We start from the raw sequence: 13,425 nt of genomic DNA on the forward strand, positions 1-13,425 counted from the left end.
GCCTCCCGCGGCGGGCGCGCGCGCTCTGACTGACAGCCGATCCAACCAATGAGCGCTGCGACCTCGACCCACCTCCCTTCGCCCCACGCCTGCTTGTTCCACCCCCCTTCCCTTGTCTCTTTTTTTTTTTTAACGCTTCGGGCACTCCATTGGCTAGCCTGACTGCCAATTAGATCCCTGGACCTATCGCCGTGCGGCTCCTCAAAGAGAAGATAAGTGCGGCCAATGGGCGGCCTCCCCGCCCAGCGGCGGGGGCGGGGCGGTTCGGGGGGCGGGCCCTCAGAGGAGGTAACACTGAGGGAAGAGGCGGCGGCCGCACAGCACTCGGGGAGACGGAGGAGGCTAAGGAAGGGGAGAGGAGGAAGAAGGCGGGGGAAGGAGCGGTGGCTCTCGGCGGATCCTGGTGGCTCCCGGTAGGTGCTGGTGGGTGCCGGGCCCGGGGTCCTTGCCCCATGGGCAGGGTCGCCCCGCTGGCGCTGCGCCTTGAGGAACCGTCCGGGCCTGGTCCCGGCGGGGCCGGGGGCGCCTCCCTACGCCCTCGCCCTTTTTGTTGTGGTGGGACCCGGGCTAGGTTATCCCGCTCCCGCCGGCATTACCCCCGGGCTGTGGTGGGAGGGCCGCGCTGTTCCGCCCGTGTGTGTGTGGGTGAGGGGAGGGAGGAATAAAGAAGTTGTGCCGCTCCTTCTCTCCCCCGCTGCCTCCCTTCGTGCCCGGTGTGTTTGCCTTGCAGGGGTCCGACGAATATCCCGAGCTGGAAGGCACCCGCGAGGACCATCGCGTCCAGCTCTTAGCGCTGCACAGGACACCCCTGTATGCCTCCTGGACGTGCAGGCAGGGTTAGGTGTGCGAAACTCCGTGGAGTTTTGGAGAAGAAAGTTGTGAGCGGTGTGGGGTGAGGAGTTGTGTTTGGGATTTCGAGGCTTCCCCTCACCCTTTTGTCTGTCCCTTCTCCTTGTGTGCAGAGCCGCGGGTGTAAAATACACACAGCCCACGTGAGACAGGACTTGAGATCACTGGTTTTATTCGTGCCTTTAATGCTGCAGCAAGATGTGTGTTGTCAGAGGGCAGGGGTAGGTGGGATGCTGGGGAGAAATTCCTCCCTGAGAGGGTAGTGAGTCGCTGACACAGGTTGCCAGAGGACCTGTGGCAGCTCCATCCCTGGGTGTTGTTTGTAAACAAACACAACCTGGTAATGTCTCATCTGTCTCGATAAGTGCACGGAGGAAGCTGTGTCGTGATAAGGGCAAGTGGTTGGTGGGTGTTGTTGCTGCAGAGTTGTGGAGTTCCTGTTTGTAGGGTTTTTTTATATTTTTTTTGGTTTTTTTTTTTTTTTTTTTTATTTTGTGGAGAGTGGAGGGGAAGAGAAGTGCAATACAGCGTGGTCTTTCAGTGTTCACTCTGGGGAAATAGAAGAACGGAAAAAAGCGTGTGAATGAATGAAGAGTTGTTGTGATGATTGTGGAGAGCTGTTGAGCAGCTGGGATTCAGGCTGCAGGCTGGTCTTGTGTCTCTTTGGTTGTCCATCACAGTTTCTGACTGAGAAAAACCCAACATGTGTGTTGTGCTCTTTTCAAATGCTTGTGAACGGGATGGCATCAGGAAAAAGTTTATTTACTGGGTTTAGCAAAGTGAATGTCCCCAAAAACCTGTGTATATTTTGTGTGGAGCTCGTGCTATCACAGTCCAGGGGTATAAACGTGTTAGATTCCATAGGTAGCGAGAGGTTTATAATAACAGTTTGTTAGGAGACTGCAGGTAACAGCAGGTTTGTCTTTTCTCAAGTGTTCTGTCTTAGCCTGGAGAGCTGTACTTTCAAACTGATTCATGACGTTACTTCTGTGGGTCTGGCCTCTGCAGTGAGGGACTGATTGATTAGTCGTTGCTCTGTTCTCCAGGCTGGAAAAAAAACACCCTCTGGTTGAGGTGAGAGGCCAGCAGAGAGAGGTTGCTTGTTTAGATTATCTCATGCTTTGTCGAGGTGTTGGTGCATGAGTGGGTTGTTTGTGTACTCCTGAGGCACAGCTTTCAAACTTCTAACGTTTACAAGCTCTGGTGAATTCGGGGGGGATGAGAGTGTGAGTAAAGGAGGTGTTTGTCAAGTCCCTTCCTCCCTTTGCTTAGCACTATCATGATGAAAGATAACATTAGTTACGAATGCCTTTAAGAAGTGGAAGGGGAGGGTCTTGTTTGAGGTGGTTTCCACTTAAAGATGTGTCTGAGCATATGTTGAACAGCATATTGGGGTGTTGAAAAGAGTAACCTCGCAGCTGACTGTTGTTCTCCAGCTGTATGGGTCAATACACAGACAGTCAACAAAAGGAGTGTGTTTGAAGATCCAGTTTTCTTTACTGAAGAGGGTGGATATGCGTGATAGAACCTTGGAGAAGAGATCATCAGCTGTCCTGAGGTTCTGTTTAACAGTAAAAGAAACAGAACAATTGAAACAATTGAAAAAATTAGGTTAAAGAATTGGTCTCTGAACTGTTCTCTTTTTTCCTTCCACCCAGCAGCTAGATTGACCAAAATCAAATACCCTGGAATTGCGCAGTGAATCTCCAAATGAAAAGTTCTCCCTGGGTCCTCCTCCATCTTCCTCTTCCACTTGATGTTTCTGAAGTCTTGAGCACCAGTTGATACAATTGAGTTTTTTTGAGCTCAAAAAGCTCTCCCTTCTACTGAGGGCAACTTTAAAAAACAAACCTTGTTTCCATCTCTCTAATCCCTTTCCCACAAAAGTACTGGGAGAACAGGCTTAGTAGTATGTTCTGGGTAACAATGAATCTGAGCTCTGCTTGAGACAGAAGCAAATTCCTAAGTTTTGTTTGTATAAAGAATAGTGCGCAAAGTTTTAATTATTATAAAAAGTATTCCAGAGTTTTCAAATGTATTCTGTGCTGCCTTAATGGTTGTGCATGTAAATGCCCTGTAATTGAAAGCATCCATTTATGGGCCTGACTTGCTAAGTGAGCTGTAAATTCTGCTTTTCAGATTGGATTTAATGACTTTTATCATAAAGCCATAAACTGGTTGTGAACTGTGCCGAGAGGCAAACAATACCTAAGCTTACTTTGCCAAAATATTTGTAATTGTTGATTTGTTAAACTGAATTGCTGCAGGTCATGCGATAGGATTAGGTTTTTGTAATAGAATGGAGAGTACAGGCAGCCCTGTGCTCAATACTCTCTGGGCTAGAAGAAATTGGCTACTGCAGAAAACCTTCCTAAACCTTCCTCTCGACTTCCAGTAACAGAAACTCCATTGCAAACCGTAAGCCTTCATTCCAGATGACCTTTTACTCTGATTATGTGTTTGACAGCCACAGTGTGAAGGAAGACCAAGAGGGCAGCTCCTGAATCTCCCATCAGTTTAGTCTGGGGCTCGAGCTTGGTTTAAAAACCTGGAGCAGTAGGAGATTAGCATCAGATACATAACATAATGGAACCCTGCTTATCAAGGGGGTGGGGGGGCTGTCTTGGCTGAGGAACACTAGGCCTCTATTGAAAGTGAGCTCGCATTAACTAATTGTTAAATGCAATTGTTTGGGCTTTAACAAAGTGGAGGAGCTGCTAAGCTATCAAATGAAACAGGTACCTAGGTAACTGATAGCAGCTCTGTGAATATTCCTGTCAAATGTAGCCCAGGAGTATTTATTTTCTAAAATAATGAAGCTGACACTTGCCTGTTGCACATGGAAAATTTTAGTTAAAATTAATGAGGTGAGAAGGGCTTAAGCTGCTGTGTTTTGGAGTGCTTAGTCACTGCTTTTCTGGGGCTGTTAATGTCCTTTGAGTTTTAAGAAGCAGTACTCCAATGTTATTCATAATGCTAAATAAGTGGAAGAATTTCACATCTTTGTAGAGACAGGTGGATTGGCCAACTACAGTTGTGGTAGTTTACCTCTTCTGCAATTTTAGGAGAGTTGCTAAAATACATTGGGCCCTCCAGCAGTTTAATCAAAGGTCAATAAAATTAGCAACTCTTCCTTCTCATGTCTCCTGTTGCGGGCAATTTTAGTATGCCATGAGTGCATGTGTTAGATGGAGTGCTAATTTTTTAATAGCAATACACCTTTTCATTACTGCATTGGCTACAATTTGAGGTAGCCCTTAGTAACTGAAGAAAGATAGACTTCTCTTGTCCTCTCCACTGAGTGATTTAAGCTAGAGTGTATTCTGTCTGAAATGTAAAAGACTGACTTTGATTTTTAGTTTTGAAGTTCATACTGAATTCAGGCGCACGTTGTGTGCTTGGTGAAATTGATAAAGAATCTTTTCCAGATTCCAGGATTAATGAAAAAAACATTGCCTTTTTAAAAAATCCCAAAAATGGGACTAAAATAGGGAGGAAATGATCTTGTAGACTTTCTCTCAAATACCACAAATTATTTTCCTCGATGTTCTTTCCTCAGGAGCTTAACTTCTGTTCTCTTTATTCCAGAAGAGCTCTCACAAATGAAATTCTTCTAAGCCAGAATACTTCTAGTAAAACCAGGAGAGATCATGTTTCTTTATTTCACGTTTAAGATGAATAAGCAGACTGATATGAAATATGTTGCATAAGGCTTTAGAATAAATTAGCCAGAAATCACTTGATATTTTTGGTAGCACCAGTGTGTTTATAGTATGTTCCAGACACTCAGGAAAGGAAAATTTCCCTTGAAGATTTTAGTCTGCTAGCATGCTGCCCTTAAGGTTTTCTTCATCTTTTATGCTTAGTTATTGCTGGGATCATGGGCTTAAAGTTTAATACTTGTTCCAGAGAACCACAGTAGAAAGGAATAATAGTAGACATGACTCAAACTTTGACTTTAGAAGTTGCCAGCTATGACACTGTTTGACCAACTATAGAAACATGTGTGCATCAGGGAGCAGAGATATGCTGCGGGGGCAGAGATGAAATAAATACCACCAAAGTTAGGCAATTTGTAGCTCTTCCAGTCTTAATCTGTTGGGAGTAACAGCACATGCTCTCTGTGTCCCAGCAATCTAAAGGAACTTTTTACCTTTCTGGGTAACAGTGAGTGCTCCCTTGGGTATCCATAGCTGCAGTTTGAAGGCACAGTCCAGAGATGGACTTGGGATGGAAAGGGCTGAGATGGAAGTTTGCTGTGATGGAACACACTTCTGACTTGGTACTACTAATTCAACTACAGTTGAGCTTGGAAAAGGATCTTGAAAATCTCCCTTCAGTTACTCACGGTGAAAAGCATAAGTGATAGTGAAGTACACCTGAGCTCCTTTTAAAAACAAAGGCTGTGAGTACTCAGTTTTTTTGAGGAGGTTGGCTGTAAACTATAAGGGAATCACAAAAAACTACTTCAGGTAAGAGGGCATGTTACATATTCAGCATGTAGTTAATCTGAGGCCATTTTAGAAATGTGGAAATGTTTCTTGCAGCATTGGTAAAGATTATGTTCTGTGTGCATTTGGGGGAAGAACATGTTTTATTGTTTTTTTTTTTTTCAGTGGCTGAAGAATGGGTACCAGGCAAAAATCTAGAGGAATGTTTTTAGCAAGAGGCAAGTGTCAGCACTGGCAATGTATGCAATTATTGTTCTTTAAGAGCTCAAAGCTTCTTCTATTACTCTATCCATTTGAGGGTAAAAGTTATAATTGATGAATAGAAATGGGATTTGCTCAAAAATGAGCTTTAACAGTGACTCCTAAACCCATTGATGTAAACAAGGTGTTTCTGATACCATCTGGGTGGGTTAGAACCCAATGCAGGTCTAGGGTTCCTTATGTTTATTTGAGCAGATGTTCTGCAGCAGACATGTGCACCTGCCTTCTATCGCCAGTCCCTCATGAGGTGTAAATTTCTGTCTTTGTACTTTAAATTATAATGTTGGGAGCTTTAGGATAATCTGACCAAAGGGATAAGTGCTAAGATAACCTTAGGCTGATACAAATTTTTTCTGTGGTCCTTAGATTAGTCCTTATACAGTGTCTTCTAGGACTTGTAATTAATTTAATGGAAGAAGTAAAGCTTTCAGGCTTGAGCTGTGTTCAGATAGTTTCTTTGTGAAGAGAGGCTGAGAGCCCTATTATTTGAGGGAGGGATGTGATTCAAGTGTACAGAGTTTTGAAGCTTGCAGACCAGGTGAATGCAAGTAGTTCTTCAGCAAAGTTTTCAGTGGTAGAACAAGAGTGATTTCATGAAACTAGGAAGGGAATAAATTAAATTACTAAAAGTAGTTCTTTTGACAGTGGACACTTAAATACTAGTGCAGTCTGCCACAAGAGGTTGTGAAGGCATGTTCAAAAGGTGGTTAGATGGATTTGTGGACAGCAAGTCCATAAATTGCTTCTGATGGTAGTAAGTAGAAATGTAGCCTTTAATTTTGTAACAGTTTAAATTGCTGAAGGATTATGAGGAGAGTGGACTGCAGAATACAGCCAGGTTCACATGCTTTCCATGAGTAGCATGTCCTTTTGCCACCTTTGGAGCTATTGGAGCACTAGGCTGGATGCACCATGGCTGCTTTTTCATTACAAAATCTTAATTTATCCAAATTGCTCAAAATTCAGCCCACTCATGCCTTCCGGTTTGCACTATCTTCTCTAGGCTTGGAGCAGAGTGCCTTTTTTCATAAATAAAGCTGGTTGAAATACTCTCATCTGAGTACTTATCACAATCGGCTGAAGTATTAAGCTGAATGAAGTCCTGTCCTACTTGTGTCACATTCTCTCTGCTCACCCTTTGAAAGATACAGGGTCACTACTGGAATCACTTCCTGAAATTCTTATTGATAACTCCTGGCAAATCACTGACTTGGCAAAACAATAGCTAGAAGGAAGAAGTTAGTTTAAGCCTCCCAGACTCCTAGTCTGCAGTTGTGATGTGTGTTGTGTTTTTGTTAAATAGCTGCTAAGCTGCAAAAATCATTGTTAGAAAGGGCTCTTTAAATGTGTCTTTTGGTGTTGTGGGGTTTTTTACTGCTTATTTTTGTGGAGGTAACATATCAATTTGTGCTTTCTGACATCTTCTGCAGAAGCTGGATGAGCACACATCTGTAAGGCAACTGTATAAAATTAGGTGTAGTGTCTGGAAATTTCTGATTAGTTAGGTCTGAACCTACAGTCATTTGGAAATGTGAAAAGAGATTTTTTTTTAAATTTGTTTTCCTCTGAGTATGTAAAAATAATATGAGAGTTCAAATATAGAGAAAAATTGAAATGTATGGAATTTCTAAATTCCTTCATGCTCCAAGACTTTAAGTTACTCAATGTGCATTTGAAACAGAAAGGCAAATCTTTATTAAAGAGAAAACAAGCCACAAGAGAATACAGAAAATTGTATTTCATGATTAGGGTAGAGAATATTGCAGAACTGAGCACCTCATCACAGGAAGTATTAAAAGCTGAAAAATTGAATAAAAACATTGAGAATGTTTGCAGGGCCTGGAAGAATAGGCTCCGAAAGGGGCTATTTCCCACCTTGGTGTTAAATGAGACCTTTCTGAAGTCAAAGGAGTATTCTGTGGCACTGAAAGGTGTCAAATTTGAAGCTAAAGAACAGAAAATATTCAGATAAGGATAAGAATTGGTGTGTGGATCAGCAATGATAGTGATACTTGATTGCCTACATCTGTCAGCACCGAATTTAATGTTCAGATACTATACCATCAATTGCTGCTCTTTGAAACAAAAGGCAAAGAGACTGTCTCCTTCAGTTCAGTCTTTCTGAATTTCTTGTGTGTGCCTCTGAAGCACCCACTGCTGGCCTTGTTCAAAGGCTGAAGTATTTTTATAAAGCTCCCAGTGTCTGCTGCTCCCTACTTTAGAAACCAAGTGTGTTTCTTCAACCAGTGGAGGCCACGCAAGCCTGCCTGTTTAATCTCTGGAGCTGCGTGGTGTACTCATTAGGGGTCTAATGTGTCTCATTGCCAGGCCCTCAAATGGTTCAGAGCATGTCAGGCTTCTTAATTTGGTTTTGTCACCAATATAAATGATTTAAATTAAAGCACATTTCCAGCTATGCAGTCAATGCTGGTGCTGCAGTTGAAATCTGGGGCTAGAGTTCTCTTTCCACACTCCTGTAATTCACCTGACATCACTTGTAGTACATCAGTACCATGTGTGAGCAGCTTTTTAGCTTGAAAGAGAACTATCTTGGCAAAAATCCCAGAAAATTGATGGGTTTTTACTCTTACCTAGCTGAATTTTTGTGGAAGGGCATTAGCACTGGCGGTGAGGTGGTGGTGCCACAGGAAGGAAGGGAAGGAGAACTGGGCTTCCTGTGGCAAGAAGGTGCTGTGTTGGCTTGACTCTATGATACTGTACCTTGAGTGTCTGAGTCAGTGTTTCATTAAAAGGTATTGTCTATTCAGTTTTATTTTTCTTGTTTGCTGTAGCCAGGCCTCCAGTGCAATGCTCAGCAAAACCTGCAGTTGGAGTTACTGGGGACAATTCAGCAATAATTTAATGTTGCTGGAAGAAGGAAATTTCTTTGTAGTCTTGTGTGAAAATGAATGTTTTATTTTTTTTACCAGGGCCTCTACAGACAAAAAATGTGCAACAGTTTAAAACTTAGAGACAGTTGATCTGAATTGGGTATAAGGAAGAAATTCTTTCTTCTGAAGGTGGTTAGGTCCTGGCACAGTTTGCCCAGAGAAGTTGTGGATGCCCCATCCCTGGAAGTGTTGCAGGCCAGGTTGGATGGAGCTCTGAGCAGCCTGGGATAGTGGAAGGTGTCCCTGCCCATGGCAGAAGGTGCAACAAGATGATTTTTAACAGTACCTTCCCAAACCACTCAGTGATTCTGTGATTTAGGATGGAGTATTTTCAATGGCTTGCATAAAATTATCAGTGTTGATCTTCCTGTTGCTTAGAACCTTCTTGACCCCAGAAAACTACATTGCTTGCTTCAGTCATATTTTTGGGTGCTCTGAGAGGCTGCTTTATGGAGGTGTAATTTATTTGAAACTGAAATGTCGTGCCTACTGAATGTTCTGTTTTGTGGAAGTTGCAAGTTATGACTTAAATTACCTGTAGAATATAATCTAGTGTTTGTTGACTTGGCCCTCACTGAAACTGCAAAAATGTGACAAGGAATAAATTAGAATGAATGCTGTAGCTTGAAGTCCGTTGGATTATGCTGTTGTGCAGGTGGGAGACTTCAGTAAGATGAAGTTGGTATATTTTGGATAGATGTGGGGAGTGTGCCTGTACAGGTTGGAGAGGCACATAAGCTTCCTTCAAAGCTCCAATCAAGTAGCCTGAAGGTAGTGTTAGCTTTTAGCTAAAACAAGGTATTTTCAGCTGACTGAACTAACTTACATGGCTTGGGAATATGGGAACTTTCTGGAGTTCAAATACCCATTTGTTGCCTGGAAATAGGATCATTTTTGACTTCAAAGCTGTGCTTCCATCCATAGGACCATTAATGTCCTTGAGAAATTTCTAACAGCTGTCTGCCTGTTGATTTCAGGTATTTTATTTTAATACCTAAAACCAGCCTAATGGAAGCTGCAAAAGCAAGATGCTTTTTTTCTAAGTGGCTATCATTTCTCTTTGAAATGATTTGAAGTGCGTATTGCGGTGAATGCTAAACATAGCTCCAGTTTCAGCATCCCTTTTAGTATTTCATTTTATATTAATATCCTGATCAGGTAGTTATACTGAATGAAAGGCTTTTAAAAATGAAAACAGACAGTTCTACTACCCTGATGCCTGCAAACTAAGAGTTTAACTGTTCCTTTAGTGAATTTTGAAAGACTTGATTTTAAAGGCTGCCATTTGAGAGGATTTATTATCTGTAGGCCATTGAATTTTAGAGGGGAATAGGCTTATTACTGGACTTGGTGAAAATTTGAAATTGGTGTCCCCCCAAGGAAAAAAAATTGGTAGTTATCTAAAACATGACAAAATGAGAAAAGGTTTGTGAAATGGCCAGCTGTTGGAAGGTTTCTATCAAGCCATAATGACTAAATCACCTTCCAAACACAATTTCACCTCTAAATTAATTTGGAGATGGGCAGAACATGCATATATGTGTATGCAATTTGTCCATCAGAGTGGAAAACATTAATAAATTACTTAAACCAGCTAGCCTAGGTACAAAGCTAGACTCAAGTTACCTTCTGTATTTGCTGAAGTTTGCTTCAGTCAGGAAAGACTTGAGAAAAAATGAATTTTCTGTTCCAATAGTAATCTTGGTCTGTGTTAGCTGTTCAAGAGGCTACAGCAGACTTGATCTTTATTGATGAAATACCTAACTGTGATACAGTTTTTTTTTTTTTTTTTTGGATGCAGTGTCCTGTAGCATTTGGCAGTGAAAGGTCCTAAGGCAGACTGGTATTTATTTCATGTGAAACCTCAGTGTTAATGTGTCTCTTGTTTTGGTTTGTGTTTTTAGGGATCAGAGGGGAATCTCCAATTCATTGCTTGCTGAGTGTCTTGTCTGGTGAAAGTCATGTCCATATTGCCATTCACTCCACCGGTTGTGAAGAGACTTCTGGGGTGGAAAAAATCCGCTGGTGGCACTGCAGGGGCTGGTGGTGGTGAGCAGAATGGCCAGGAGGAGAAGTGGTGTGAGAAAGCAGTGAAAAGCTTGGTCAAGAAGCTAAAGAAAACAGGACAGCTGGATGAGCTTGAGAAGGCAATCACCACTCAGAATTGCAATACAAAATGTGTGACAATACCAAGGTAAGTGCTATTGTATTTGAAATTGTTACAGCCACTTAGGAAATTGCTAAATGGATGCTCAGACCTTCTGTGAACAAATTATTAAAAAAACAATTGCATGCGTTTGATTCTTTAAAATTATTTAAATCCTGTATTGAATTAATACAGTGCTTGCTTATAATGGAATCACATGCTTTGTGAAGTCACAATTTTGTTACATTTCAATTTTCATTGGTATGTAGGGTCCTGTTTGTATTCTGATGATGCTTAACACTGCTCTTAGTTTGTAGCACTGCTTTATGCTTTTATTTAATAACCCTGTCAGTTCTAGGGGAGGGGGGCGTGCTTGAGCCAACACTTTTTTGTGAAAAAATACCAGAAGACTAGTTTTTCCTTGGTCAACACTTCAGTAATCTGATTATTTTCATTATATCTGCTAGTTTAAATTGTACAAGCTGCCTCCATTCTCCCTTTTGAAGGGAAATTTAATCTTTGGAGGCAGGTTGTCTGAAGACCAGTTTATTTACTGTAATTATTGTTATTATTTAATGAAAACACTTTTTCCTTAAGAACTTGGGGTATTTCTAGAATTGCTTTTTTGATCTGTATAAAGATTTAGATGAACAACTTGCATTCTACCCCTTTGACTTTCCCAGCTTAATTCATAGCAACTGCTGTGCGAGAGCAAGGGTTATGTTTGTAAGTATAATGCAGTCTGCTCTTGATTCATGTTGCGCTGAAATCCCACTGGGGTGCCTGGGCAAGCTCATTGTGTGTGACAGAAGTATCAAATCGCTTTACACGTGTGTTTTTCCCTGAAAAAGTTACAGGATTTCACTTTTCTGGGCACTTAAGTCATTTGACACTAAAATTATTTATAGGGGAGAGGAACTACATCTGGATTATGAACTTCATTCTGTATTAGCACATTCAGCCTAGCTACTTTTAAACTTTGTATTAATCATAGCGCAAACTAGATTTGACTGGTGTCACTAATGATTCCATATATTGAATATGTTGTAGCTGTTATCTGACAATGGTTTCAGCATTCTGTTTTTGATTTGACACAGCTGTCTTGGAAAGTCATGAGTATACCCTGAATGAATGACTATTTTAATTCTTATTTTTCTATTTTCTGTTCATCTTTTGTTTCTAATGCTGCCCTCTGCTTGTATTTTCTTCCCTAGAATATACCCAAAAAATTCTGGTTTTCCCTTCTGCTTTCTTCCTTTTGCCAGATGGAAACAATAGATTAAAAAATATTAGCGTTTTCTTGTCTTAGTGTATTATCAGCAGACTAAGATTGGAACCTGTAAGGTTCTATATTTATTGAGATGACTTTGTGTATTTAGCAAGTCTTTACTGAGACTGAGATGAAGTGCTTAATTGGAAATTGTTTCATACAACACAAGTTATATAACACACTTGATGTAAAAATGTGTACCTATGTTCTAGAGCTCTTGGATTTTATAGAGCCCTCCTGCAGGGATACTGGAGCAGTAGATATTGCTATTTCAGAAAAACAGATGTCTACAATGAATTTTGTTTGAAGACACTAACAGTATTCTAATACATAATTATTTTTGAGTAGACTCTAGTCTACTCATAGTAGAGTATGCTTGCATGACCTTTTGTGCTAAAGTAGACATAATAAATAATTCTTTAAAATGGAATACAAATATTCTGTGACCAGCAGTCCTTGCTGTTCTCTGTCCTCTACTGAGCTGTAAAAAGAGCTGGACCTGTATTTTACTCCTCTTGAATACTTTAGTAGTAAGCCAGGAAGAGTTCTTCAGGTGGTGTTGGCTATTATACAGTGTTTAATTTTAAATTAAAAAATGGTTTTGGCATTAAGGGGCAGGGTGATATCAGGGCTGCAAGCAGTGCCATACATAATTTTTTAATTTCATAGCTGGGTTTTGTTGATATTACTTCACTTTGACAGCAGTAGCTTGGGTTCCCCAGAAATAATGAATGTCAACTCACTACTGTAATGACTTCTTGGAGATTCTGTTCTTGGATTTAGTAAGTTAATGAAACCACTGCTTGAAACCCACTTTAATGAATGTCTTAAAGATCTGCCGATCAGCAGGGATAAATAATAAAATGCTGAATTTGAAACTTTTTTCCTTACTAGTCAGCAGGAAGTTTGTGGTGCCAAGCTGCTGAGATGCAGTTCTGATGTGACAGCTGGGCTAGCTTTCCGAATGCTGTTCTGCTTGGGGAGAGTTTTTGTGTGTGTTGGTTTTTTTAGCTAGCTTTAGTTTTACTTACTACTGCTTTTTAATTTGTTGTAGTTATCAACAACTGTTGTGGGATGCTTCTGTTTGTCGCTGTTGCATTATTCCCTAAAAAAAAGTTTCCGTTGCAGTTTCACAAGTTTCTGGTCCCCTGGGAGATTTCCAGAGGGTTTGATACAGTGTTTAACTCTAGCATACTTTTTCATCATTTAAACCTGAAGCATCCAAACTCCCACAGACTTTTCACGAAACTGAGAAGCAGCTTGAACAAAAGTTGTATTAAATCACCTACTCAGAAATCTGCATTTCTTACTGTGTGTCATTGATAATTGTGCTGAATCAGGTTTATTCTGCTCCTGTGCTGTTTGTCAAGGTGACTGCACACTAAGGGAGGCTGATCCTGTGTGTACTACACAAAAGCTGCTCATGTGGTAATTAAAACAACTTCTTATGAGACTAATGGAGGTTCTGAGAAAGCAGAAGCAAACAGATGGAGTGGGTGTTGGCATTGCACAGCAGGACTGCTTAGCTCTTCATAAGTGGGTCAGTAATCTAGAGCA

At 41.1% G+C, this 13,425-nt stretch overlaps 1 protein-coding gene across 2 annotated transcripts in view; it reads left to right on the forward strand.

Moving 5' to 3' along the window:
* Positions 1-272: 272 nt before the first annotated feature.
* Positions 273-13,425, forward strand: part of SMAD2 (SMAD family member 2) — a 49,096-nt gene continuing 35,943 nt past the window's right edge. For both annotated transcript variants that reach the window (XM_068176664.1, XM_068176665.1), the window contains exons 1-2: positions 273-413; positions 10,357-10,646. In XM_068176664.1, the coding sequence (XP_068032765.1) occupies positions 10,414-10,646 (233 nt within the window). In that variant the 5' untranslated portion in view covers positions 273-413; positions 10,357-10,413. The remainder of the gene's footprint in view (positions 414-10,356; positions 10,647-13,425) is intronic.

Source organism: Anomalospiza imberbis, chromosome Z, assembly GCF_031753505.1.
Source record: "Anomalospiza imberbis isolate Cuckoo-Finch-1a 21T00152 chromosome Z, ASM3175350v1, whole genome shotgun sequence".
In the NCBI taxonomy this organism is placed as follows: Eukaryota; Metazoa; Chordata; class Aves; order Passeriformes; family Viduidae; genus Anomalospiza; species Anomalospiza imberbis.